General features: G+C 49.9%; 3 protein-coding genes across 5 annotated transcripts; 2 read left to right on the top strand and 1 right to left on the bottom strand.

The window, feature by feature from the left end:
• The first annotated feature begins 1,707 nt into the window (after positions 1 to 1,707).
• On the top strand, positions 1,708 to 11,529 carry Vamp5 (vesicle associated membrane protein 5). Its single transcript, XM_038320881.1, has 3 exons — positions 1,708 to 1,875; positions 10,373 to 10,510; positions 11,092 to 11,529. The coding sequence occupies exons 1-3, from the start codon at positions 1,873 to 1,875 to the stop codon at positions 11,260 to 11,262; spliced, it is 312 nt and encodes a 103-aa protein (XP_038176809.1). The 5' UTR covers positions 1,708 to 1,872; the 3' UTR covers positions 11,263 to 11,529.
• Positions 11,530 to 17,642: 6,113 nt separating this feature from the next.
• Rnf181 (ring finger protein 181) lies at positions 17,643 to 20,315 on the top strand. Its single transcript, XM_038320172.2, has 5 exons — positions 17,643 to 17,813; positions 18,501 to 18,628; positions 18,795 to 18,904; positions 19,052 to 19,126; positions 19,372 to 20,315. Exons 1-5 carry the CDS (start codon positions 17,689 to 17,691, stop codon positions 19,429 to 19,431), a joined length of 498 nt encoding a protein of 165 aa, XP_038176100.1. The 5' UTR covers positions 17,643 to 17,688; the 3' UTR covers positions 19,432 to 20,315.
• On the bottom strand, positions 20,271 to 24,616 carry Tmem150a (transmembrane protein 150A). Of its 3 annotated transcripts, none has more exons than XM_038320169.1 (8): positions 24,472 to 24,616; positions 23,727 to 23,908; positions 23,275 to 23,322; positions 22,925 to 23,011; positions 22,008 to 22,075; positions 21,573 to 21,700; positions 21,237 to 21,414; positions 20,271 to 21,021 (listed from the first exon to the last, which is right to left on the bottom strand). In XM_038320169.1, exons 2-8 carry the CDS (start codon positions 23,789 to 23,791, stop codon positions 20,780 to 20,782), a joined length of 816 nt encoding a protein of 271 aa, XP_038176097.1. In that variant the 5' UTR covers positions 23,792 to 23,908; positions 24,472 to 24,616; the 3' UTR covers positions 20,271 to 20,779. The 3 variants fall into 3 exon arrangements, with proteins under 3 accessions (XP_038176097.1, XP_038176098.1, XP_038176099.1); XM_038320170.1 differs by having other exon boundaries at positions 23,727 to 23,911; positions 24,472 to 24,607; XM_038320171.1 differs by having other exon boundaries at positions 23,990 to 24,542.
• Between the last annotated feature and the right edge of the window lie 1,058 nt (positions 24,617 to 25,674).

The following is a 25,674-nucleotide window of genomic DNA, read 5'->3' on the forward strand; positions in this document are numbered from 1 at the left end:
TGCGTATATGACAGTTGTGTAACTTGGTCTTCTTGTGAGACTCCTAAAAATGGAAGCAGGGGCTGTTTCTGTCTCTTTTTGCTGACTCTTGGGATCCTTTTCCTCATACTGGATTGCCTTACCCAGCCTTAATACAAGGTGAGGTGCTTAGTCTAACTACAATCTGATATGACATGTTTGGTTGATATCCGTGGGAGGCCTGTCCTTTTCTGAATAGACACAGAGAAGGAGCAAGTTGAGAGGGTGGGCAGGTGGGGAGGGACCAGGAGGAGAGGAAGGAGGGGCAGCTGTGGTCAGGAGTAAATGAATAGGTAATTTTTAGAATTACCTTTTCTTTAAATTACTTTTATTTCACATGTAAAGATGCTTCACTTGCATTTGTGACTATGTACCATATACATGACAGGTGCCCTTAGACGCCAGAGCAGGGCATCAGATCCCCTGAAACTGAAGTCATAGACAGTAGTGAGCTGCCATGCAGCTGCTGAGAATTCAATCTGGGTCCTCCAGAGGAGCATCCAGTGCCTTTAACCACTGAGCTAGGTCTCGCAGCCCACGTTTTAGTCCTCAACTAAGCACATAAGACAGTACTACTTAATATATTTCTCCATGAGTTTTTTGCAAAGTTCGCATTACAGTGTATCACTTGTAAATCTTTTGCCTTTCCGATTACACCTGTCTCACAGTCCTTAAAAACAAGCTCATTTTAGTCTTGAAGTTGGCCTTGGGCTGAGCTGGGCCAGCGGGGTTTAGGGAGAAGACTGCTTATCTGCTCATTGGTTCCTCTTTAATTTTCCCCAGTTCTGCAAGAAAAGCTGGGTATCCTCATCATCCCTCTCCTTCAAAATCCCATCTTCCTCACCTGCTAGAGGTCCCACACGGCAGGCAGCAGGCATCAAAGGGGAAGGAAGCTGCACATTCTCGGGCTGGACAATGCCTGTTTGTTTTCCTTGCAGCAGCTTGCTCTCCAGCTCGGATGCTCTTCAGGACTTTCCATGTTTGTATTTTATCTTTGTAGGAAAGGAAAGGTCTCTCTACTTGAATACTGTTCTGGAAGCTAGCTCAGATCTATCTTTTCCTTTTCCCCCTCTTGTTGGTCGCTGTTGTCATCTTTTATTTCAGGCTGGGATCCATCCCTGCAACTTTAGAGGCTCATTCTTCCATACATCATTGAGACTTTTAGCTCACAGAAATGTCTGCAGCATTTTAGCATTAAAAAAAAATCCCCACTCCCCCAGTGTATGGCCATCAGAGGACAATTTGCAGGTGTTGGTTCTCTCCACTATGTGAGTCCTAAAGATGGAACTCTGATTAGGTTTGGCTTCAAGTGCCTTTTTCCAATGAGCCATCTTGCCAGATCTGCTTATCATTTTTAAGTGTACAACTCGGTGACATGTAATGCTGCCTGCTCCATCTGAAAACAATCAGAACTTTGGAGTGGTTGATGAGTTTTTAATTTCGGGTGAGATGAGCTCACCAAGGTGACAAACACCCATTCTGGAGTGTCCATGACATCTCAAGCACTTAGCACTCACAGATGCTTGTCGCATGACAGAATGACGCCTCCCTGGCTAACTCCTTTTGCAGCCGCAGATCCAAAAGACATACAAAATACCCTTATTCACTAGGCTGGGGTGCCATCGGAAGTCGGACGCTGGTGACCCGGTAGGAGGCGCCCCATGGGCCCTGTTGCCGCTTTCGGTTTGCCCGGGTCCGGCACCGAGAAGTCGCGCCCCCCGCCCCCTTGGCCCGCGGGGCCCGCCCCGCCCCGCGGCTTCCTCCAGGGCGGCGGGCACTGAGGCCGCACAGGGCAGAGGAGCTGGAGCCGGCGAGCAGGCGGTGGCGGCGGCGGCGGCGGCGGCTGTGGAGGCGATGGTGAGACGGGCAGGGGCAGAGGGCGATTGTGCGGGGGCGTGAGGTGGGAGACCGAACCCCAGGGGTGTGGGTCACACTGGTCGTACGGGCCAGACCCAAACTTTGCAGGCAGCGGGTATAAGCGACTCAGAGTGCGCCCCGTCGGGGCGGAGTGAGCGGAACTGCAGCTTCCCACGCTCCTGCAGCGATACCGGGCAAGACACTTAACCTCCACAAGCTTTCTTTTCCGTGCCATAAAGTAGGGGCAGCAGCAATACCTACCTACCTTAGTAGGTCCTTGAGAGGTTAAAGGAGATGTTTATGGTTGCTGCTGCCAGGCACTCAGAACCCTTTGCTAAGAAGTAGTAGGTAATGTGATGACCTCTACAGGTCTTCCTGGGGCTCAGAGAGCCAGAGCTGGCCCAAGGGTTGGAAACCTGAGTAGATGCCTGGTCTAGGGCCGCTGTAGGCCGGGTGCTGAAGGGTAAACACTTTCCCCAGGGAAAGAGAAAATAAGTTGTTTGCTCTAAAAGTTCCTTGAAATTATCAGTGTGACACAGGCTGACTCTTTCCTAACCTCTACCTAGTGACATAATCCTGGGTTAAGTCACCCATGCTCCTGCTGCAGACTTGCCATTTCCAGGGTGTCAGAGACCTCTGGTGCCAAGATCCTCCTCCCCTTGGGACTCCTGGGAGGATGGGCCAGACTGGAAGCACGTTTAGTCCTCTAAGGCTGGATATGTGGCCTGGCTAGTGATGGCAATGCCTGGATGGCTTGGTCTCTAGGGAACAGGAGGCAGGAAAGGGAAGTGGGGCAGGAAAGTAGTCCTAAGCTTTGAGGCCACACCAGGAAACTGAGGGAGTCTCTGAGAATGGGCTAGAGCTGAGAACCCGCTTCCTAGAGTGCAGGGTAAGAGATGGGAGGAGGTAGGGGGTGGGCTTCCCGAGAGCCCTCAGCTCCTGGGGAGCTGAAATGAAGGTTAGCTATCTGGCTGTATGGGAGAACCTTGGGATGCTCACAGGTGCATTCCGGGTAAAGAGGGTTCAGAGCTGGGGGGGGGGGGGTTTATATTGTTCCTCCAGCCTGTCTCCAGCTCCATCAGCTAACTCTTCCTCCCTTCTTGTCCCCCTTTCTGTCTCCACCTCTTTCTCTTTGCCACCCACCCCTCTGACTACCTAGTTACCCCACCCCTTTCCCTTTCCTTCCCTTTTCTTCTCCTCTGTGACTCATGGGGTCAAAAAGGATATAATAGTTCTTTTGTGCCACTAGCATAGGACAAAGCCATGATTGGGAAGATGGAAAGTGAGCAATCATTTTTTTGCACATGTACAAGTTGTTCACATGTGTGGGCACGTACGTGTTTAGATGTAGATGGAAGTCAGAGGTTGATGTCAGCTCTCTCAGTCAACAGCTCTCTGCTCTATTTACGGAGGCCCGGTCTCTGGCTGAACCCGGAGCTCTTCAGCTTGTCTAGGTAGCTTTTTCTTGAGGTCCCTGTTCCTGCACCCTGAGCACTAGGATTACACACGGACCGCTTGACTTTTATGTGGGTGCCCTGGAGTCAAGCTCAGCTTTTCATACGAGTGCAGGAAGAGCATTGTGCGTGGGGCTGTCTCTCCAGAACCATAAGTAAGCTTTTAAAAAGACTTAATCATATGTGTATAAATGTTTTTCCCACATGTGTGAATGTGCACCGTGTACATGAGTGCCTGTGGAGTCCAGAGGAGGGTGTTGGTTCACCTCATAATGGAATTATAGATGACAGTGAGCTACCAACTGGGTGCTGGGAACTGAACCCAGGTCCTCTGGAAAAGCAGCAAGTGCTCTTAACCGCTGAGTCAGCTCTCCAGCCTCACTATAAATAATTTTAAAAATTACTTAGCTTGCTTGTTTGTTTTTGGGGGGACAAAGTCTCATATAGGTCAGGTTGGTGTGGCTCTCACTATAAAGCTGAACCACCACACCTGACTAGAATTAACTATTTTTTTGAGGCAGTCTTACTATTTAACCCTTAAACCACCTATGCAGACAAAACTGGCCTTGAAACTGCAGCAATGCTCCTGCCTCTGCCTCCCAAGTACTGGGATTACAATTATCTGGTACCATGCCTAGCTATTGAATAATTCTTTTTGTTTGTTTGTTTGTTTTTTGTTTTTTCTTGAGACAAGATCCCACTGCATAGACCGGACTGGCCTCGAACTCTGCCTACTGAGTTCTGGGATTAAATAGGTCCACAACTATGCTCAATTGAAAATAATTCTTGAAGTCATTCATCTGACAGAATCTGTGTGTGTAGTCACAGGCCTCTCGTTTGAACCCAAGCTGAGTTGGAAGCATCAAGTGGCTGGTAGTCTTGAGCCAATCGGCAGGAGCATCACGCCCCCCACTCTCTCTGTAACTAGTTTAGCTTAGGGTTTAGACTTGCGGCCCCTGGAGTCTGGCTGTTGTACCCTCAGATCAGTTACCTACTGACTCCGGACAGCTTAACACCGCTGGGCTGTAAAACAGGGACGATAACACTGTCCAGTGGGTTATTGTGAAGACTGAGCCAGATCTCCCGTGCACAGCTGGTCAGTGCTGCTCAGGTTACGTACCCACTGAAAAGTGACTGTTGCTAGTGTTCAAGACTTAAGGCCTGTAACCCCAACACTCAGGGACAGAGGCAGGAGGACCCCCAAGTCTCAGGCCAGGCTGTGCTGTTTATTGAGAATCTCTTTCTCATTTTTTTTTAAATTAGAATTTCTGAAAGGGCTGCAGTACATGACATCCTAGGTTCAATCCCCGCTACCACACAAATAAACAAGATCTCAATAGCATGTGGAACCTGAGCAAAAGAAAGCCGATGCTGGGTCAGAGCAGCAGTTCTCGAGGATCCACGGAAGGTTCCCCACTTAGAGAAGATGCATAGTGTGCAACAGGGAAGACCTTGGCTGGTTATGCATCTCGTAAGAAAGGAAAGAAAAGGAAAAGGTGACTCTCTTGAGGAACGTATGCCCACACCTAAGATGTCCTTACTAAGGCCCCCAATACTTCTTCATGGTGTGGGGGACAGTGTTGGCTGGAGTGGTGGCTCAGTCCTGCTCTTCCAGGGACCTGGGTTAGATTCCCAGCACCCAGATGGTGGCTCACAACCACCCCTCTCCAGATGCCAAGTTCCAAAGAACCTGATTTCCTCAGGCAGGCACAAGATGCACATACAAACATGCAAGCAAAGTACTCATAGATAATAAAATCCATCTCAAAAAACAAAACAAAACACTGGCTGTTCTTTCAGGGGACCCAGGTTTGATTCCCAGCACCCACATGACAACTGACAGCTGTCTGTAACTCCAGTTCCAGGAGGTCACACACCCTTTTTATTATTTATTTATTTATTTATTATGTATACAATATTCTGTCTGTGTATATGCCTGCAGGCCAGAAGAGGGCACCAGACCTCATTACAGATGGTTGTGAGCCACCATGTGGTTGCTGGGAATTGAACTCAGGACCTTAAGAAGAGCAGGCAATGCTCTTAACCGCTGAGCCATCTCTCCAGGCCATCACACACCCTTTTTATGGCTTCCTCGGGCACTGCATGCACTTGGTGCACAGACATACATGATTACAAAACATCCATACACACAGAAATAAAAATAAATAAATAAATCTTGTGGAAAAAGAGAGTGGGCAAAAGGAGCCAAGTGTGCATGATGGTATCGTATACACGTAGTGAGTTCAAGGTCATCCTGGACTACATTAGGCTTGGAAAGAAAAAGAAAATGGACTGGAGAGATGCCTTATCAAGAGCAATTGCTGCTTCTACAGAGGACCTGAACCCAGTCCTCAGTATCCATTCTAGGTGGTTCATGTGGCCGGTACCTGAAGAGACCAGACAGGTTGTTAGGTCCCCTGGAACTGGAGTTGCAGGTGGTTGTACCCATCTCATGGGTGCTTGCAGTCAAACCAAGGTCCTCAGGAAAACCAGCCACTGCTTCTAATAGCCGAGCCATCTCTCCGGGCCCCATAAATAGTTTTTAAAAATAAATCTTATGGCTGAAGGGATGGCTCAGCGGTTAAGAGCACTGGTTGTTCTTGCAGAGGACTTGAATTTGACTCCCGGAACCCAAATGGCAGCCTACAGCCACCCATACTTCCAGTTCCATGGGAGTCAGAAATCCTTTTCTGACTTTCTTGGGCACCAGGCACACTTATAGTGCACCAGGCACATACATGGTACCCACACATACCTGCAGGAAAAACATCCATTCACATAAAATAAATAAATCTAAAAAAAAATCTTATGTTTAAAAAAAAGAAGTCTCATAAAAAGAAAGTGATGAAAAATTAGTCTCATACTAATTAGTTATTTATTTAGCATTTGGTGTGGGTCAGGTATTGTTTAGGCTTTTGTTTATAATATATCCCACAGTCTGAGCTAGTGTGATGAGCTCTAGGAAGTAAGTGCTGTTACCACCACTTTACAAAAAAGGAAGTAGTTGGTCAGAAAGGTCACATCCTCAGGTTAGTTAATCAGCTGGTAAGTGGCAGAGCCAGGTAGAATTTGAGGCGAAGGAGGCAGCACACCTTGTTCTCGAGATTGGGTCCTCCTGTCTTCCGGGCCCCCAGCAATGAGGTTATAAGTGCTCACCAATACACATCGTTTTTACATGGGTATGAACGAGCAAGCTCTGGGAATTTTCCTCTACCATGTCACGTGCTCTGCCCCTCCTCCTTGTGCTAGGGTTATGTACACGCGTGGTCACACCCTACTTCTTGTTTTTAAGAGGCAGAGGCAGGGAGATATCTGTGAGTTCAAGCAGCCTAGTTGGTCTATATATTGAATTCCATGCCAACCAGAGGTTTGTAAAACGAAACAGAACGGGGCGGGGCAGGAGGACGTGCTCAATGAGAGATCGAAGGTCTGAAGCTCTCCGCAAGCACACGCGTGCGTGCGTGCGTGCGTGCGTGCGTGTGTGTGTGTGTGTGTGTGTGTGTGTGTGTGTGTGTGTGTATTCCTGCTCCAGCACTCTCTACTACATCCCCTTGAGACAAAGGTTTTACCAAACCTGGAGCCAGAATGGCAGCCCGTAAAACCAATGATCCTTTCTCTTTGCTCTCTACCAGAGCTGGGGGTATTGGGATGTGCAGCCATAACTGGCTTTTTACATGGGTGCTTGGGATCCGAACTCAGGAGCAAGCACTTTTACCCACTGAGCCATCTCCCCAGCCTACACACCCCAAGCCTCTGCCTCGAGATGGTCTCCTGTAGTCCGAGCCAAAGATGACCTTGAATTTCCAATTCTCTTGCCTCTGCCTCTGGGACGTTGGGATTGCAGGTGTGTGTCATGCCTAATGCTTTTGTTTTGTTTTTGAGACAGATCGCATTACAATAGCCTAGGCTGGCCTGAGACTGGAGATTCCCCAGTTACGCATGCCACCACACCGGACTTGGTTGGGTTTTATCACTTCCTCCACACTGGTTCCCCTCCTCCCCCGCTTGACTTTTGCTGCTTTCCCCAGCCCTGCCCAGCCTCTCTACCCTCTGCCAGGTCCCTTCACTAGTGGGCTGTGTCCCTGTCTCTGCCAGAATGACCCAGCTCCATTCCGGCACCTGCCCTTTTGATTACAATTCTGACCCTTGTAATCTCCATGGGTGACTAGGACACTTTATGTCTCTGTGTGTAACTTTACCCTTCTGTGATGGCACCACGTATTTCTTTTCATCAGCTAGGGAGAGCTCTTCCTGAAAACAGGTACAGTTCATCCAGAAACTATCTGTCATGTGTCTGCCAGCTGCCAGGCCCTTGGCTGAGTGACAAGTGGCACAGGGCAGCATGGCCCTTGCCCTCTGTTTGCTCAGCTCTTCCCTGACACTTTTCCTAGCAATTTCTCTTTCATACTGCCAGCAGAGACCTGTGCATACAGTTAGGGTCCTTTTATCTTTGGTTGAGGGGACCAAAGTGGGCTGGGATTTGATGGCTGTGTTCCCTGGAACATACGTATCCTTTTGGGTCTGGAGCCCATGTTGGCTCCCCATAGGCGTAGGCCTGGCTTTGCTGTAGAGGAGAAAGGCTCTGGACTGTAGCTGGAGCACAGCCAGCTCTCCATAGAAAGTGAGCCTGTTTACCCTTTGTATGGGAATAAGATAACAACAGCTGTAGAATCCAGAACAGAAGAACAGAGCTGGGGATGTAGTTCAGCCTGTAGAGTGCTTGCCTGAGCGTGAATGAAGCCTGGGGTTTTCATCTCCAGCAGCACATACACTGGGCATGGTAGAGCAAACTTGTACTAGTACTGGGAAATGAGAGTAATAGGAGCAGAAGTACAAGTGTGTTGGAGGCCAACCTGGGCTAAGCAAGACCTTGTCAAAAGAAAAGAAAAGAAAAGAAAAGAAAAGGAAAAGAAAAGGGAATGAAAAGAAAAGGAAAGGAAAGGAAAGGAAAGGAAAGGAAAGGAAAGGAAAGGAGTTAAAAGATAAAGAAGGGAAGATGCTGGGGCTGTGGCTCAGTAGTTAATAGCACCTGTCACTAGTACGTGAGGGTTGGTAGGGCTTTCTGGTTACCAGACTCTTCCAGGTTCAGTGAGAGACCCAATCTCTAGGGAGTAAGACAGACGGTGACAGAGCAGGACACTGGCATCATCCTCTGGCCTCTGGGTGCATTGCAAGTAGGTGTACTAACAAAAGCACTAACAATACACTCATATGCTACACAGTCAGACAGGGGCCATGAAATGGCTCAGCGGTCAAAGGGCTTTCCACACAAGCCTGCTGACCAGAGTTCAATCCCCAGAATCCATGGGAAAGTGGACAAGTTGTCCTATGACCTCCACATCTGTGTCCCCTTACATTCATAAAAACGAAAATACCCCCGGCATCCCACCAAACGGTGATTCTTGTTTTAAAGTTCTGTCCATTCCCAAATCTGTGCTTTGGAGTGCTGAGATGTGGGGAGGTTGGAACATGGAGCCTTGTCCAACAATGCAGTAGTCACGGCTGGGGTGACAAGTAACACAGGAATGGGAGGAAGCATGAGTCCCCTGTTCTCTTCACTGCTGCCTTGGGTTCCAGCCTCTGAGCACCTTCTGCCTCCTTGGTTTGCCCACACCACTCTAAAAACAAGCTGTTTTGCTGGCTCTTGGGTAAATATTGACTTGTTGGGGTTTCAGGTGCCTGTCCCTCGAAACTCCTGCTGAGCTAGATAAGCAAATCAGGAGAACCTCTCTTGAGACTAAGGGTTCCTTTTGGATAGGTGATCAAGCAACCGACCCCTTTACTGGGTCTTTGGCATGATCAACATTGTGTTGGCCACCCAGGCTTAAGGATGCCAGAGGATGGATTAGGATGCTGGTCCCTGCTCTCCCTCTGGGAGCATGTGACCTAGCTGTGGAGAGAGGACTCATGTCCTGGGAATGCGCTGGGGCTGTGTGCAGGGGGGCAGCTGTGATGATACTATGTGAGGATTCTTGCCTGTGGAGGAGGGAAGCCTCTATGACTACCAGGTCTCTCCCAACACATCTTCTCCGGTTTTAAGTGGAATTCTGTCAAATGCCAAAGTGTCTGCGGCTGCGAACAATAGGAGATATGGGCTGGCAGGAAGGGGTGGGGGTTGATGCTCTATGAAAAGGAGATAGATTAGGGATGGGCTGGGAAGGACTAGGCTAAGGGGAGGGAGTTTCCCGTGGTTTGCTAATCCTCTGGTGTTTGTCTTCCTGAGGAGATCTGCTCATGGTGTCAGCACGTGGCATCAAGAGACAGCAGTGCTTTTGCCCCCACTCTCTTCCCCTCTTCCCCTCTCTCCCTCTTTTCCTTTCATACCCCCCCCCATTGAAATGTGTGACCTTCTCTCATCTCCAAAAGAAACTGGGTTTCTTGGTTAGGTGAAGCAGTGCCAAAGATTGTCACTTGGATTCCATTGAAAACTAGGGATCCCAGTGAAGCCATGGCTGACTAGAAGGCTGGAGGGGAAATAGAAGGTGGTCACTGAGGTGGAGAGCAGGTTAGCTGAGAGGCAGACTGGCCTGACTGGTCAGAGGTCCAAAGAGGCAGAGATGAGCTGCTCAGTTGGGGAGGGGTTCTAGGTAGAGATGCTGATGTGCCCTGGTCTCCAATGACCTTTCTCATCCTGCGGAGTGAGTGGATTTTTTTTCTTGCTTGGCTTCTTGCTCTTTGCCACTTCTTGGGGTCAGTGGGAAGTCATAGGACAGATGAACACTGGGTAGATGCCATCTTGGAGCAGGTGAACAAAATGTCTGCTATGTGGGAAGGTGGAGACTGAGGAAGTTCCCAGTTTGAGCTAATATAGAAGAAGCCGAGATACTGAAATCCAGAGTGGATGGACAAGGAGCCCGGAGGTCAACCGCTCAGAAGGCAGCCCTTTAACCTGAATAGCTCATGCCTTTACACACAAAGGATGCTATTACTCATCTGCCATACCCAGACATTGTAGGGGAGCGGGGAGTTCAGTTCCTTTGTGCCAGGAGGAAGGCTCCTGGGTGGGGAACTCTTGCATCCTTGACCTTGGGTTTGGTGCTCAGGCAGGGAAAGAATTGGAGCGATGCCAGCAGCAGGCAGACGAAGTGACGGAAATCATGCTCGACAATTACAAAAAAGTCCTGGAGCGGGATGGCAAGCTGGCAGAGCTGGAGCAGCGCTCGCACAAGCTCCTGGACATGGTGTGTGGCCCCGGGGAATTGGGAAGGGACAGAAGTTTGACCCTTAGAGAGCTCTTAGGCTGTGGTGGGGAGGTTAGAGGTGGGGTCTGGGGCTTCTGGTTTTCTACTAGAGGAATGTACAAAGATGCACTTGGGTTGGGGCTAGAGCTCAGCTGATAGGGTGCTTAGCTAGCATGTGTGGCCCTGGGCTCCCTCCCCACCATGGCATGAAACACAGCAGTGCATACCTGTGATGCCAGCACTCGAGGAATCCAGAGACGCTCATTCTCAGTCACACAGTAAGTCCAAGCCAGAGCTACAGGAGACCCTGTCTTACAAACAAAAAAGTAAACAAATAAACCTACCAAGTTTTTGGTGTTGTGTGCATTCCTAGCGGTCATGGGCTAAGTGGGTGTGAGCTAGCAGAGTCAAGTGTTACAGCAGTGTTTGAGGTCAGGAGCCAGGTTGGAAGGGCTCCAGAGTGCAGTGAGTGGAGGGGCAGCAAACAGGACAGGGAGGATGCTGGCATGCAGATGGAGAGCTGCCTTTGAGGTCCTGTGGGACCAGTAACTCTTTCTCTCGGTGTCTCTGGGTATCCACAGAGTTTGGCCTTCAGCAAGACAACCAATACTCTAGCCCAAAAGAAGCGCTGGGAGAACATCCGGTGCCGGGTCTACGTGGGGCTGGCAGTGGCTGGTGGCCTACTCATCATCCTGATTGTGCTGCTGGTCACCTTTCTTCCGACGAGCGATGAGGACAGTAGTCAACCATAGGACTTGGATGCAGGAACTGCCGTACGAACTGGAACTGACCCAGCCAGGCCTGGAGGAGAGGCTGAATGACTGCACAGGCCTGTCCTGGTCTACAGGGAATCCTGGTGTTTGCGTCTAGGCCTCCCCACTGAGTGCTGAAGGGCATCCTGGATGTGTGCACCTCTGCATCTCCATTATGTCATGGACTGGCCCTTGAGGGCGGCCTGCTGCACTGGCCCTACTGAGTTGCACCGCTGGAGCTGAGTAAAAGCTGCTGTTTGGTTAAAAGTGTGCTCTCTCTCTCTCTCTCTCTCTCTCTCTCTCTCTCTCTCTCTCTCTCACACACACACACACACACACATACATACCCCACAGACACAGAAATATAACAGACTGGGGGCTGGAGAGATGGCTCCGTGGTTAAGGGCATTGCCTGCTCTTCCAAAGGGCCTGAGTTCAATTCCTGGCAACCACATGATGGCTCACAACCATCTGTAAAGAGGTCTGGTGCCCTCTTCTGGCCTTCAGACATTCACACAGACAGAATATTGTATACATAATAAATAAATATTAAAAAAAGAAATATAACAGACACACATATAGCATAAACACAGATGTGTACATACACACTCCAGACACAGAAATACCACACACACATACACACACACATACACACACACACACACACACACATCCCACAGGCCCAGAAACACACTACATACTATATACACACATATATACACTAAATTAATGTAATTTTTTATATTTATTTATTTATTATGTATACAATATTCTGTCTGTGTATATGCCTGCTGCCCAGAAGAGGGCACCAGACCCCATTACAGATGGCTGTGAGCCACCATGTGGTTGCTGGGAATTGAACTCAGGACTTTTGGAAGAGCAGGCAATGCTCTTAACCTCTGAGCCATCTCTCCAGCCCAAATTAATGTAATTTTAAAAAGAAAAGACAATCTGTTTCCTAAAGGAGGATACCCCCTTCCTTTCCTCTCCTCCTTGATCTTGCCCTTCACAGACAGACCTCTATGTAATATGGGGGCATGGACATAGCAGCCCACAAAACATACCTTTGAAAATGAAATCCATCATTTCTGACATTTTGAGGGTTGTCAGAGGACCAACGGGACTCCAGATGGAAGAATGGAGAAGAAGGGGCTTGCTGGGAATCCAGCTCAACTTTTAGAGTGCTTGCTGATTATGAGCAAAGTCCTGGGTTTGATGGTGGTGCATACATCTATAGTCCCAGCACTCAGAAGGCAGAGGCAGGAAGATTACAATGTCAAGATCATCTTTGGCTGCAGTTAGTTTAATGTCAGTCTGGACTATATGAAACCTGTCGCAAAAGCAAAAAGTGGCTGCGGAGATGGCTCAGTGGTTAAGAAGGCATACTGCCCTTGCAGAAAACCCGCATTTGCAAGTTTAGTTCCCATCTCTCAAGTCAGGCACTTCATAACTACCTGTATGTCCAGCTTCAGGGACAGCATCCTCCGTGGGCACCTGCACCTAAGTGTATACACACACACACACACACAAGCACGCATGCACGCGCTCGCACACACATGCACACACAAACACACAATTTAAGCAAACAGAAAACATGCCAAGAGATAATCCCATAAAATATTTCTCTTGAAAACACAGGGACCTGAGTTACATCTCCAGAACTCCTTTTAAAAAGCCAGGTATAGGGGCTGGAGAGATGGCTAAGTGGTTAAGAGCTTTGCCTGCTCTTCCAGAGGTCCTGAGTTCAATCCCCAGCAACCACATGGTGGCTCACAACCATCTGCAGTGAGATTAAGTGCCCTCTCCTGGCCTGCAGGGATACATGCAGGCAGAATACTGTATTCATAATAAATTAATAATTAAAAAAAAGCCAGGTGTATAGTCCAATATGATAGCATTAACCTTGATCTAAGCACTGGAGAAGTAGGGACAGGTAGATCTACACAGTGAGACTTTCTCTGAACACATAAACGAACAATAAACAAAATGGTGGCCTTGTTCAGCCAGAACTGGGAAGGTAGAGACAGGCAAATCCCTGGGGAATCACTAACCGCCAGCCTAGCCTAATTGGTGAGCGCCAATAAGAGATGTTGTTTCAAAAAATAATGTGAGCAGTTGGGCGGTGGAGGTGCACTCAGAAGGCAGAGACAGGTGGATCTATATGAGTTCAAGGCCTGTTTGGTCAACAGAGTGAGTTCCAGGACAGGCCCCAAAGCTACAGAGAAACCCTGCCTTGAGAAAGAAAACAACAATAACAACAAAACAAACAAAACCAATGTGAACTGGTGAGTAAAGACTGTGGAGTTGGGGGCTGGAGAGATGGCTCAGCAGTTAAGAGCACTGACTGTTCTTCCAGAGGACTTGGGGTTCAATTCCCAGCACTTACATGGCAGCTCACAACCGTCTTGTAACTCCAAGATCCTCACACAGATATACATGCAGGCAAAACACCAATGTACATAAAAATAAATAAATTATTTTTTAAAAAAAGACTGTGGGGGGCTGGAGAGATGGCTCAAAGGTTAAGAGCATTGCCTGATCTTCCAAAGGTCCTGAGTTCAATTCCCAGCAACCACATGGTGGCTCACAACCATCTGTAAAGGGGTCTGGTGCCCTCTTCTGGCCTGCAGGCATGCACACAGACAGAATATTGCATACATAATAAATAAATAAGCATTTTTTTTTAAAAAAAGATAAGCATGTCCTTGAAAAAAAAAGACTGTGGCATTGTAGCTGGTCTGGTATGTTGGTGGTATGAAGCCCAGCTGTTGGAAGGCAGAGGCAGGCAGATCTCTGTGAGTTTCAGGCCAGGCTGGTCTACGGGGTGAGTTCCAGGACAGCCAGGGCTACACAGAGAAACCCTGTCTTGAGAAAACAAAACATGATAATAACAATGCTCATCTCCTCTTTATCACTGCTGGTTTCTCAGCTCCAACTAACCAGCATAGATTGTCCTAGTAGAGCTAAGATTCACCTCAGTGGTGCCAGTCTCTTGTTAATCACTGCTGGATCTTCAGCCCCCTCGCCCCCAGCTGACCAGAGACACAGATTTGTTTTTTGCTTGTTTGTTTGTTTGTTTGTTTGTTTTTGAGATAGGGTTTCTCTGGTTATCCTTAGCTGTCCTGGAACTTGCTTTGTAGACCAGGCTGGACTTGAACTCACAGAGATCTGCCTGCTTCTGCCTCCAGAGTACTAGGATTAAAAATGTGTGCCACTACCACCCAGCTAAGCCACAGATTCTTAATTCAAATATATCTCACAAACAGTCCTGGCAGTTTTTAAGGGACTCGGTGTCTTGGAGGTCCTTCTGTCTATGTGTTGCTTTTCTTGGTTAATAAATAAAAAAAAAAACTGGGTGCTGGAGAGATGGCTCAGCAGTTAAGAGCATTGCCTGCTCTTCCAAAGGTCCTGAGTTCAATTCCCAGCAACCACATGGTGGCTCACAACCATCTGAAATGAGATCTGATGCCCTCTTCTGGCCTGCAGGCAGACACACAGAATATTGTATACATAATAAAGAAACAAACAAACAAACTGCCTTGGCCTGTTGATAGGGTAGAACTTAAGTAGGCGGGGAGATGGAACTGAATGCTGGGAGAAAGAAGGGCGGAGTCAGAGACACCATGGATCCACGGCCAGAGATAGACATGCTGGAACTTCGCTGGTCATGACCTCGTGGTGATACACAGATTAATGGAGATGGGTTAAATTAATATGTAAGAGTTAGCCAATAAGAAGTTGGAGCTAATGGGCCAAGCAGTGATTTAATTAATATAGTTTCTGTGTGGTTATTTTGGTTCTGGGCAGCTGGGACTAACAAGCGGCTCCCTGCAACAGACTCTCAAACTTGCCTCTGAAATGTCTTTAAGCCAGGCCTTCATCAGCTGCATGGCTGTCAGCATTATTTTCCAAGTTCTCACAAGTTCATTAAGTTCTAAGACTTTAACAACTTTTCCAGCCCAATGTTCCAACTTCCTTACCAGTCTTCCCAGATAATATATTCAGATCTGTCTTAGAAATACCCAAGTCCTAGTGCCAACTTCTGTTTTGTTTGCTTCATTTATTTATTTATTTATTTATTTGGTTTTTTTGAGACAAGATTTATTCATGTAGTCCTAGCTGTCCAGGAATTTGCTCTGTAGACCAGGCCGGCCTCAAACTCACAAGAGATCCACCTGCCTCTTGGTGCTGGGATCTTCCTGAGTGCTGGGATTAAAGGCATGTGTCACCACTGTCTGGCAGCTTTTGCTTTCTATTGTGATAAAACACTATGACCAAAAGCAACTTGTTGAGAAAAGGGTTTATTTCAACTTATCATTATAGTCCATTATGAAGGGAAGTCAGGACAGAAAATCAGGGCAGGAACTGAAGTGGAGGCCATGGAGGAACCCTGCTGACCGCTTTCTCAGCCTGCTTCCTTATATAGTGCTGGGTATCACTGCCTACAGTGTGCCGGGTCCTTCCACATCCATCATTAACCAATTGTCTACAGGCTCGTGTGATGGAGCATTTTCTCAGTTGAGGTTCCTTCTTCCCAGATGACCCTAGCTTATGCCAAGTAAGGGTCATACAGGCTTATTAGTCTTTGTTAGAGGCAGTGTCTCCCTAAAAGCCCAAGATGGCCTCTTAAATTCTCAGATTACAGGTGTACACCACCATGCCTGCTCTAAGAATTTTTTTTCCGGCCGGGCGGTGGTGGCGCACGCCTTTAATCCCAGCACTTGGGAGGCAGAGGCAGGCGGATCTCTGAGTTCAAGGCCAGCCTGGTCTACAAGAGCTAGTTCCAGGACAGGCTCTAGAAACTACAGGGAAACCCTGTCTCGAAAAACCAAAATAAAAAAAAAAAGAATTTTTTTTCCTTCCCTGGGTTTATTATCATCTTTCTCTGCTGAGAAAGATGGAGGATATCACTTTGTACTTGTAAGTAGGTCAGCAACACTCACTTTGGGTAAGCCACTTCTGGGACTCAGATTTCATTTATATAAAAGGGCACAGAAGTAATGGGGGTGCAGCTCCATGGTAGGGCAGGTGCTTAGTTAAGCCCCCACGAGAAAAAAGAATCACTACAGTATCAGACAATTACAGTGATCAGATATGGGTTTTTGTTCTGTGTCTCTCCTTTTATCCTGTTTTTTAAAATTTTTATTTATTTTTGGTTTTTTTGTGCATTGTTGCTTTTGCCTGTATGGGTGTCTGTGAGAAGGTGTCAGATCTTAGAGTTGCAGACAGTTGTTAGCTGCCATGTGGGTACTGGGAATTGAACCCAGGTTTTCTGGAAGAGCAGTTAGTGCTCTTAACTGCTGAGCCATCTCTTCAGTGAATCCCCCACACCCCCAACCTTCCAGCTTATCCTGTTTAAGACAGGATCTTACTATGTAACCATGTCTTGAATTTGCAATCCTCTGGCTGTCACTTTTTTGGTCTGGTTTGGTTTGGTTTATTTTTTCGAGACAGGGTTTTACTGTGGCTGTACTGGAGCTCGCTTTGTAGACCAGGCTGGTCTCGAACTCACAGAGCTCTGCCTGCCTCTGCAGCTCTTTTTTTTTTTTTTAAGGATTTATTTTTATAACTATGTGTATGTGTTTCTGCCAGTTGAATGTAGGTATGGGGGAGAAGGGAGACAGAGGGGTAATCTGGAACTGGAGTTGCAAGAGTTTGTAAATTGACCCATTTGAGTTCCTAACCATACATGGTTTTGTTTTTCTTCCTCTTTCCTTATTTATGTTTTTTACTTTTATTGACTGAGACAGGGTCATACTTTATAGCCTTGTTTGGCCTCACCTCACACAGAAATCCGCCTGCCTCTGCCTTCTGAGTTCTGGGGTTAAATGTTTTTTTTTGTTGTTGTTGTTTGTTTGTTTATGTGTGTGGGTGTTTTGCTGCCCTTCCCTCTGTCCGTCCTTGCATGCCTAGTGCCCGCTGAGAGTGTCGGAACCCTGGAAATTGCCTTACATATGGTTGAGCGCCGCCTATGGGTGCTGGGACTAAAACCTGGGTCAGCTGAGCTATCTCTCCAGCCCTTCCACCCCTTATTTTTACGCCCAGAGCATCACAAATGCGTGGGAATTATCCTCTCGAGGAGTAGGCGGGGCATGACGGTAAACTCAACCAACGAGACTCAAAATGACTTCCGGCTTGCACTTCCACTTGTGGAATACGGTGGGAGCCCTCGGGGAGAGACGCCGGAAACTCCCCGATCTCCAACTCTATTGGCTTTACCTTTGGTCACCTGACTCTTCCGACCAACGAGAGGCGACTGAATCTGTACTTCCGCGCCTCTGTGCGACCAGCGAGCCACTATGCCCACCCCACGAGTTCTCTGATTGGCTGTGCTCTCGAAGCCCGCTCGCTTATTGGCCAGGGTGGGATCCGGCTATCCAGCGGCAACCTAGAGCTGTGTCAGACAAGCCTAGCAACCCGGCAGCCATGGCGTCTTACTTTGATGAGCACGACTGCGAACCGTTGAACCCTGATCGCGAGGCCCGCAACAATATGTTGCTGGAGCTCGCGAGGAGAGTGCGCGGGGCTTGGAGCTGGGCCCCGGGCAGCAGGTTTCTGGGCTGGGGCTTGGCGGAGAGGGCGGGTAACCTGGGAGATGGGATGAATAATATGGAATGTTAGTCTGGGCAGCGCGAGTAGTCGGGAGTCATTAATTTGGGCCATTAATGAGCAGGACTCGCCAGGGGATCGTGGGAAGGACTGAGCTGGAAAGGGTGGGAGTCGCAGAGGGAGACACCTGAGAAGATTGTCACGGGGGAGCGGACACGACCTGTGCCTGTGTGCGTAAATTGGATAGTATTCTAGCAGTAAGCTGGCACAGAAGCCCACTGCCGCCCCGGAATCAACTTGGCGTTACCCGGTCATTCCTGAACGACTTCCTTGAGACCGCTACTTCGTGTAAAATGGGAATGAACAGCGAGCTAGAGTTGTCTGGTCACACTGCCGTGCTGGTGTTTTTCTTGTGTTGTGTTTTGAGACAGTCTCACTATGTATCCCTAACTAGCCTGGAACTTAATACCTAGAAAAGGCTGGCCTCGAACTCACGGCCTCCCAAATATTGTGGGAGGCTTCATCCCGCCTCCACCCCGCCTTTTTTTTTTTTTTTTTCCTTTGAGCTGCTATTGTGTACTGGTCATTATTAGCTAGGACAGGTGTTTTTGTCTGTTTGTGTCTAGGGGATTATGGGGACTAAAAATGTGTGGTTTCCTTAGGTTGTGACATTACCCCCTCTTCCTCAGATCACTCTTTAATAGGATGGACTTTGAGGACTTGGGACTGGTAGACTGGGAACACCACCTGCCTCCACCAGCTGCCAAGGCCGTGGTAGAGAGCCTCCCCAGAACAGTCATCGGTAGCGCCAAGGCTGGTGAGGATACAAGGTCTTCTTTTCTGTTTAGGGCAGATAAGCCAGACCTGCCATCTCCCCCAAGCCACCACAATCTGGCCTGTTAGTTTTCTAGGCCAATCTGGGTCTGAGTGGGAGGTTGGGGTGGGGCCTTAACAGTTTTCCTGATCAGCATGTCCTCTTCAAGAGCTCAAGTGCCCTGTGTGCCTTTTGGAATTTGAGGAGGAGGAGACTGTCATTGAGATGCCCTGCCATCACCTCTTCCATTCCAACTGCATTCTGCCCTGGCTAAGTAAGGTACTTCATCCAGCCCTTACCCTGCCCTGATACCAATTCCTAAACTTCAGTTTTGGATATGGACTGAGATGGGAATTAAGGAAGGGTGAGAGCAGTGGTGGGAATCAGAAGCAGGAAAGGGCTGGAATACTGTTCTGATTTTTCTAGACAAATTCCTGCCCCCTGTGCCGCCATGAGCTGCCCACTGATGATGATAGTTATGAAGAGCACAAGAAAGACAAGGTAGGGGCTGGTGACTTTGTGGAGGGATACAGTGGGCTTGGTCACCCGTCCCTCCACCTCAGCAGGCTTGGACAGGTCTCTTGACCACTTCATGTTGGCTCTCTTCCAAGTCAATTTAGTAAGGGGCAAAGGCCTTAGCATTGCTGATGCTAGGAACCTGAAAACAGGCTCCATGACAGTTGCTCTGTGGCCCTATCCATCGGGATTCAAGCCTGCCCCTGCCCACCCTGTTGTCTTTCTTCCAGGCTCGGCGGCAGCAGCAGCAGCACCGCCTGGAGAACCTCCATGGAGCCATGTACACGTGAGGCAGCATTAGGGCTGTGAGCTTGGCCTCTGTGACATCTATGCCCTTTTGCACTTTGAGTCTTCATTAAAGGTTTCTTTACCCACTCTGCAGATGCACTGCTCACACGCCCGAGCAGGGGCTCTGCATCCTCAACCCTGCTGCTAATGAGAAAGATGGCAAAGGTGTCAAATGGTAGAAGGTGCCAGGCTGCATTTCCCTTTCTGCTGGCTCTAGACTCTGGGTGGTGGGGCCTTGGTAGCAGCCAGGGCTTGGGTCTGAGTGTTCTTGGTTAGAAATCAGACTGTGTCAGGGCCTGGCACTTTGTAGCTTTTTAAAACTGATAAACTAACTTGCACCACCCCCTTCCGGAAGAATCTAGTTAACCTTGGAACCTTTAGTTAACATTTGGAATCCTGGGGGTGTTCTTTAGTTCCACAGAGAAAACTTTTACATTGTAAAAGTTGCTCTCTGTATCCTGTCCCTGTAGGCCCCGGGTATCAAGGAATCAAAGTTCAAGCCAGACTGGGCAGGGGAAAGAAATGAGACTACAAAGCCAATCCAGGTCTTTAGCTTGTTTAGACTCATAAAGGGAGCCAAGGTTTTAAGAGTGGGTTTCTATGTGGCCCTGGCTGGCTGAGCCTGGTATACACAGAACTTAGGAGATCCTCTACCTCCTAGCTCCCCACTGCTGGGATTACTGGTATGTACCACCATGCCCAGACCCTTCTGATGTATTTAGATGGCATCTGTCACTCTTAGTTACTGGCAACCCTCAAGAATCTTTCTGGGATGAAAGGGCTTCTCATCCCTACCTACTGGATCAGACCCTCCCTGATTCTCCAGAACAGACTGCAAACATGCAAATTAGAATTCTTTTAATAGATATAAAAAAGTACTAAAATACTCATGTGGTTCTGCTGTGTTATTTGCCCTAAAGGAAGTGAGGGGCAGAGTGAAGAACCCAAATGCAGCTGGGTGGGCCTTCCCTTAGGCTAAGGCATGCTCCTCCCATCATCCAGACTTATGGGCCCCTGCTGCCCCAGCCCCCAATCCCTGCAACAGGAAACCCCAGTGGTCTGGCTCTGGCACTGGGAGTAGAAGGCACCTGAAGGGCTGGCAGGGCAAGTGAGGACAGGTGACCTTTAACTCAAAATACTACTCTGGTATGGGTTAACAGGACATGGAGCAGAGCAGCTGGCGAGACCATGCTCCTCTATGGCACAGGTGGATGTTGGATGGCCACTTCTCCAAGAGTGAGGAAGCCTAGATCCCAACAATACTCCAAAAAATTGTTTTTGGTACAAAAGAAATGCAAAGAAGGTAGAGGGTGTGGGTACCGCGGAGGTTGGGCCAGCCACCCTCCAGACTCAGATCATGGCAATACTCTCGGGAGCACAGTTGAGGTGGGTAGAGGTGCTGCTGCTCCCAGAGGACTTACAGGCCCTGCCAGGGGCGGGCTGCAGGGCAGCCACCAGTGTGCCTGAGGAGACTGTCCCAAACTCATAGCTAAAGGTGCCGTAGAAAATGAGGATATCAAGGACAAACACCCATTCACACAGGGCAGCCCCATGCTGCAGCTGAGAACTCTCGTGGAAGAAGAAGACTCCACCTGGAGTAGGGTTAAGGAAAGGGATGTGTGGACTTGGCAACACTGTTCGGCCATCCCATATATTTAAGTATGCTGAGGTAAAGGCTCAGACCTCATAAGGAGACTATTAGGGCAATGGTCACTGGGCTCAAGATCCCACCCCTACCCCCAACTTGGGTAGGAGAAGGGTTGAGCTAGGGGGATGAGGTCCTGGCTACCCTGTCCCAGAAGGATACTAAGGACCAGGGTGACGAAGGCGATGACAGCTAGCACACTTCTCAAGTGGGCCATAGCCAGGTCCAGGGTGGTGGTGGCCCCATGGTAGAAGAGAACACATTGCAGGCACACAAAGAGCAGCCCAGCAAGGAGGGCCACACCGGCTCCGATGTAGTGTAGAGACTTGGCATGGTCCACCTGGCTCAGACAGGGGCTAATCCATGAAGTAGCCCCACCTCTCTTCCCCATCCATTGCTTCTCTTTCCCTCCTCACCCCCTTCCCTTCCTGGATCAGCCTCCAGGCGCTGCCGGAGCAGGCAGCTAGACCCTATTAAGGGGAGGTGGGGAGGAGGCACCTGAAAGTTGCCGACCACCACAAGGCCCGCAGCATTGGTGCAGCCTGTGATGAGTGCTGTGGTGTTAATCCAGGAGTGCCGGTTCTGCTCCAGGAGCTGCCCATAGCGAAGGAGGCAGATCAGGGCCACTAGGGGAAGACAGTAATGCTATGGCCAGTTCCCTGCCCTCCTCCAACCTTCCCAGCTTGCCCTCCAGCCTCTTGCTGAGAGGTGAGAGCTACAAGGTTGTGGACAAGAAGGTAGAGCTGTTTTTGTGTCCTTCCCCCAAGTGCCAGGCTTTTATCCAGGGCAGCTAAGATTAGTTAGCATCTGGCCTTCAATGAACAGGAGAGAAGTTGCCCCCTCACCAGCTCTTGGTGATGGGGCAGGCTGATGAGAGTAAACATTTCTGGGTTTTTCTGGAGATGAGGGTAGGGGTGTGATAGTATCACTCACCCATAAAAGCACCCACGTTGCCAATGAGGCTGAAGAGGCAGCTCTCTGGGGGATATGTTCCAGACTTGCTGAGGGGAGGGGTGAGGACAGTGAGGCAGGAGTACCCGTGGCCCTCTACACCCCTCCCACACCCCCTGAGGGCTTTATCTGTACTTGGTCCTTCACCAGGCCAGCCTCTGATTTAAACAGAGCTCACGTGTAAGAGAGAAAGAGGTGTCCCAGAGTGCCTGGCAGATCTGAGACTCCTTGTTGAGGCCTGCAGCTGTTCTAAATCTCCTTGAACTTGTTTTGGGCACTCAGAAGTGCTGACCTTAAATCCAGGTACGTTCATTGGCTAGCTGTATGGCCTGAATGAGCATCTCCGAGCCTGTTTCCACATCAAAAGTGGTGAAAAGAGGTCCTAACCTGAAGATGGACGGAAAGGCACTTCTGGCATATAAAACTCAGCAGAATGCCCAGTCCTAGAAATAGCAAGTAGTGCATTTATTTCTTTGAAGCAGGGTCTTACATTGCTCAGGCTGGCCAAAAACTAGCTGGAATGACCTTGAATTTCTGAATTTCTGATCCTCTTGCCTTACTCTCCAGAGTGCTGGGATTGTGGGCCTGTGCTACCACATCTAGTTTTATGTGGTGCTGGGTTTTGTGAATGCCAGGCAGGCATTCTGCCAACTGAGCTACATACTCATGCCCAGGTTCCCTTGTCTCTGTTCTTCCCTGAGACAGGGTCTTACATAGCACAGGCAGGTCTGGAATTCATCTTCCTACTTCCTACTTTATAGGAGTATAGCCCTTTGCCACTAGCCTTGGTAATATTACTTGGCTAAGTGTTTCATCTTGAGATCCAGAGACAGTCCTTTGCTTGAGGAGGTTTCTGAAGTGTGGAGGGACCTAGAGTCTGCCCAGTTTCCAGGACTTACCTGATGAGAGGAACGTCGTCAAGGGTGCAGCAGGTCTTAGGGCCCCCTTGTTCAGTGGGGTCAGGAGAGCAGGACTCGTTGTAGGACCTGGCAGGTAGGACACAGGGTAGACTGGGAAGGGGCATCTCAAAACCTTGGAAATCTTTCAGACCTCCCCAGGGCCTTCCTGGAGCATAAGTAAAGAGGATGAAGGGATGATGGGAAGTGGGTGGGTGGGCTGGATGTCATGCCTGGAAACCAATGTCAGGGAACAGCAGTGAGGTCTATGGTCTCCATGTGGCTTGTGAGCTCAAAGAGGGACAGAGATGAAGGGAATTTGAAAGTGAGGCCATCTGCAGAGTGTTCCATACCAGTTTTCCACTGGGCACACGTGGCGGTTCATCACGGCCATGGCATACCTGTGGAAGCAGAACTTCCTGTCACCTGTCCCCATGGTTCTTCAGGCCCAGCCACCCCCTACTGGCTCTGACTTTTGGCCTAATTCAGCCTCGCTGTCCCTGCTGTCATTTGGTCGGGTGAGGAGGTAGGTGCTGATGCTATAGCAGACCCTACAGAATTGCCTCCAACCAAAGACCCTCTGGAGGTTGTCCTGCCTAGAAGTATATGTCGGAGCTGTCTTGCTGGACTGCAGTCCAGCCAGCTTGTCTCTCGAGGCTGTGTGCCCAGGAATCAGGCCAAGCTTTGGAGACAGAGTGACCCTGGGTACCCACCATTCTGGAGCCTACAAACAGGTCAACAGATTTTTTTATGTGCCATCAAGGTCCTGTTAGAGTCCCCCTCGACCCATACCCCTCTTACTTACACTGTCCATATGCCCGTGATGGAGAATGCTGACAGGCTGACAGGAAGGAGGATCCAGGCGGTCATGAGGGAGTGGAGCCAGGGTGGTGGTGGTTTGGGGGTAAGGACAACAGGTAGGTGGGGAAGAGGGGGCAGGCCCAGCTACCTTGAGATATTTCAGCCACAATCATCAGCTGCCCTGGCCTGGTGGGGGAGAGAGATCAAGGTCCAGGGTCTGGTGACTGGCCAGGGCGGGGGGGAGGGGGAGGGTGGGCAACACTTCACTCAGAGCTCTCCCTGGGCTTTCGAGCGTCCAGATTTTGGGCTGAGCCCCGGCGGGAACGTGGCACCCTCTGGCTATCCATCTGGGGCCTCCGCGATCTACTCAAATGCCACCGGCGCGCTGAGACCCTCGGGCAGGGCTGTAACATCTGGAAAGAGAGCCACGCTCCCCGGCCTGAGGGACACCGGCTCGGTGAAGGCTGGAGCTAGGACAATCAAGGGGATCATGCCAAGGAAAGCCTGGAAGGGTTCGCCCGGCCGAGAAAGCGGCTGCGAGGCGTTGGCGTGCGGGCAAACCACCTGACCACCGTGCCCCGGCAAAGGGGCGGGTTCTCGAGGGAAACCCGACCGGGTCTCGCTCGGGTAGGCACAGGGACCCCAGCTTGGGTAGGAGTCCGCAGCCAGCGACAACTCCCGTCCCTCCAGAGCCCGGCTCCCAAGGCGAACCCTTGGTGGCCGAGAGAGAAAAGAAGTCCAGTACGCACCTCCCCGGAGCGCCCCGCCGCCGCCGCTCCCTGTTCGGCCCCCTCGTGGCTGCGTCTCCAGCTGCGGCCCTCGGAGCAGCCCTGAAAGGTTTAAAGGGCCGAGCGGCCCCGCCCCTGGCGGCCCCAGGCCCGCCGCGCCGCCCGCCGGGACGTGGAGTCCGCGTAGCCCCGGCCCCGGTGCCGGCGCCCCGCCCGAGACTACAACTCCCGAGCCCCCGCGGCAATGTCACGGGGGAAACGTGGGCGGTACCCTAAATCCAGGGGACCTGGGCGCCGGGGGCGATGGCCCGGACACCTCTGACACCGAGATCTAGAGGGCAGTTGTGTTTGTCATTCCTGCGGTGGGAGTGCGGGCTGGCCGGTCCTACAGCTCCGCCCGTGACTGTAGCCTGTGGCTGTCATCGTACACGTGGCTGAAAGAAGCCTTCTTCCACTGCCTCGGTCGACTGTCAAGGCTTTGGGGAGGCTCTCCCCTACCTCAGTGTAGCCCCCAAGCTTGCCACTGTCTTGACAGGCATGAGGCAGGTGGATGAGAAGGCAAGCACCAAACCTGGACTTGGTTTAGGAAACCCAAAGCACGTTGGATTTGGTTTTGCCCACCCCACCCGCTTCCCTCCGACCGGCCCCATTAGCAAACTTTGGAAGAGGGCTGCTTTTATTTTTATTTTGGGGGCATACAAGAACACAGAGTACTGGCCAGCAGTCACTGTGTTCAAGATGTTTCCCGACTAATGACTCTTAATGACACTTAAATAAGGTTTAGGGTACTAAAGGATATCCATTTTAAATACATGCAGGTGCCTGTGTAGGGCCAGTAAAGATGAACACACCCAGGTGCTCTTTGCTAGAGGGAAAGGTGAGGGACTAAATGGAATCTGGGAAGAGATAATAGGGAATAAATAATCCATTAGTCTCCCTTCAATTGATGGGCTGAGAGTGTACCAGGAACATTCTCTCCATGAAGGAAAGGGCAGGCTATGTCCTGTGGTGATAGGTGTGCCTGGCTCTGCGTATGAGGCAGCCCAGCAGTGGGGTCACCGTGAGACCACTCTTAGGAGAGTCATTATCCCAAGGGAGCACAATCTCAGGCTGGTAGAAGCGGGAGATAGTCAGACTGGTGAAACCAAGGTTAGCTTTAGCTTTACAAAGTCCCTTGTGCTGAAGCAAATAGAGCAGAACAAGCTGTGGATTGGGGCTTCAAGA

Source organism: Arvicola amphibius, chromosome 2, assembly GCF_903992535.2.
Source record: "Arvicola amphibius chromosome 2, mArvAmp1.2, whole genome shotgun sequence".
Classification (NCBI taxonomy): Eukaryota; Metazoa; Chordata; class Mammalia; order Rodentia; family Cricetidae; genus Arvicola; species Arvicola amphibius.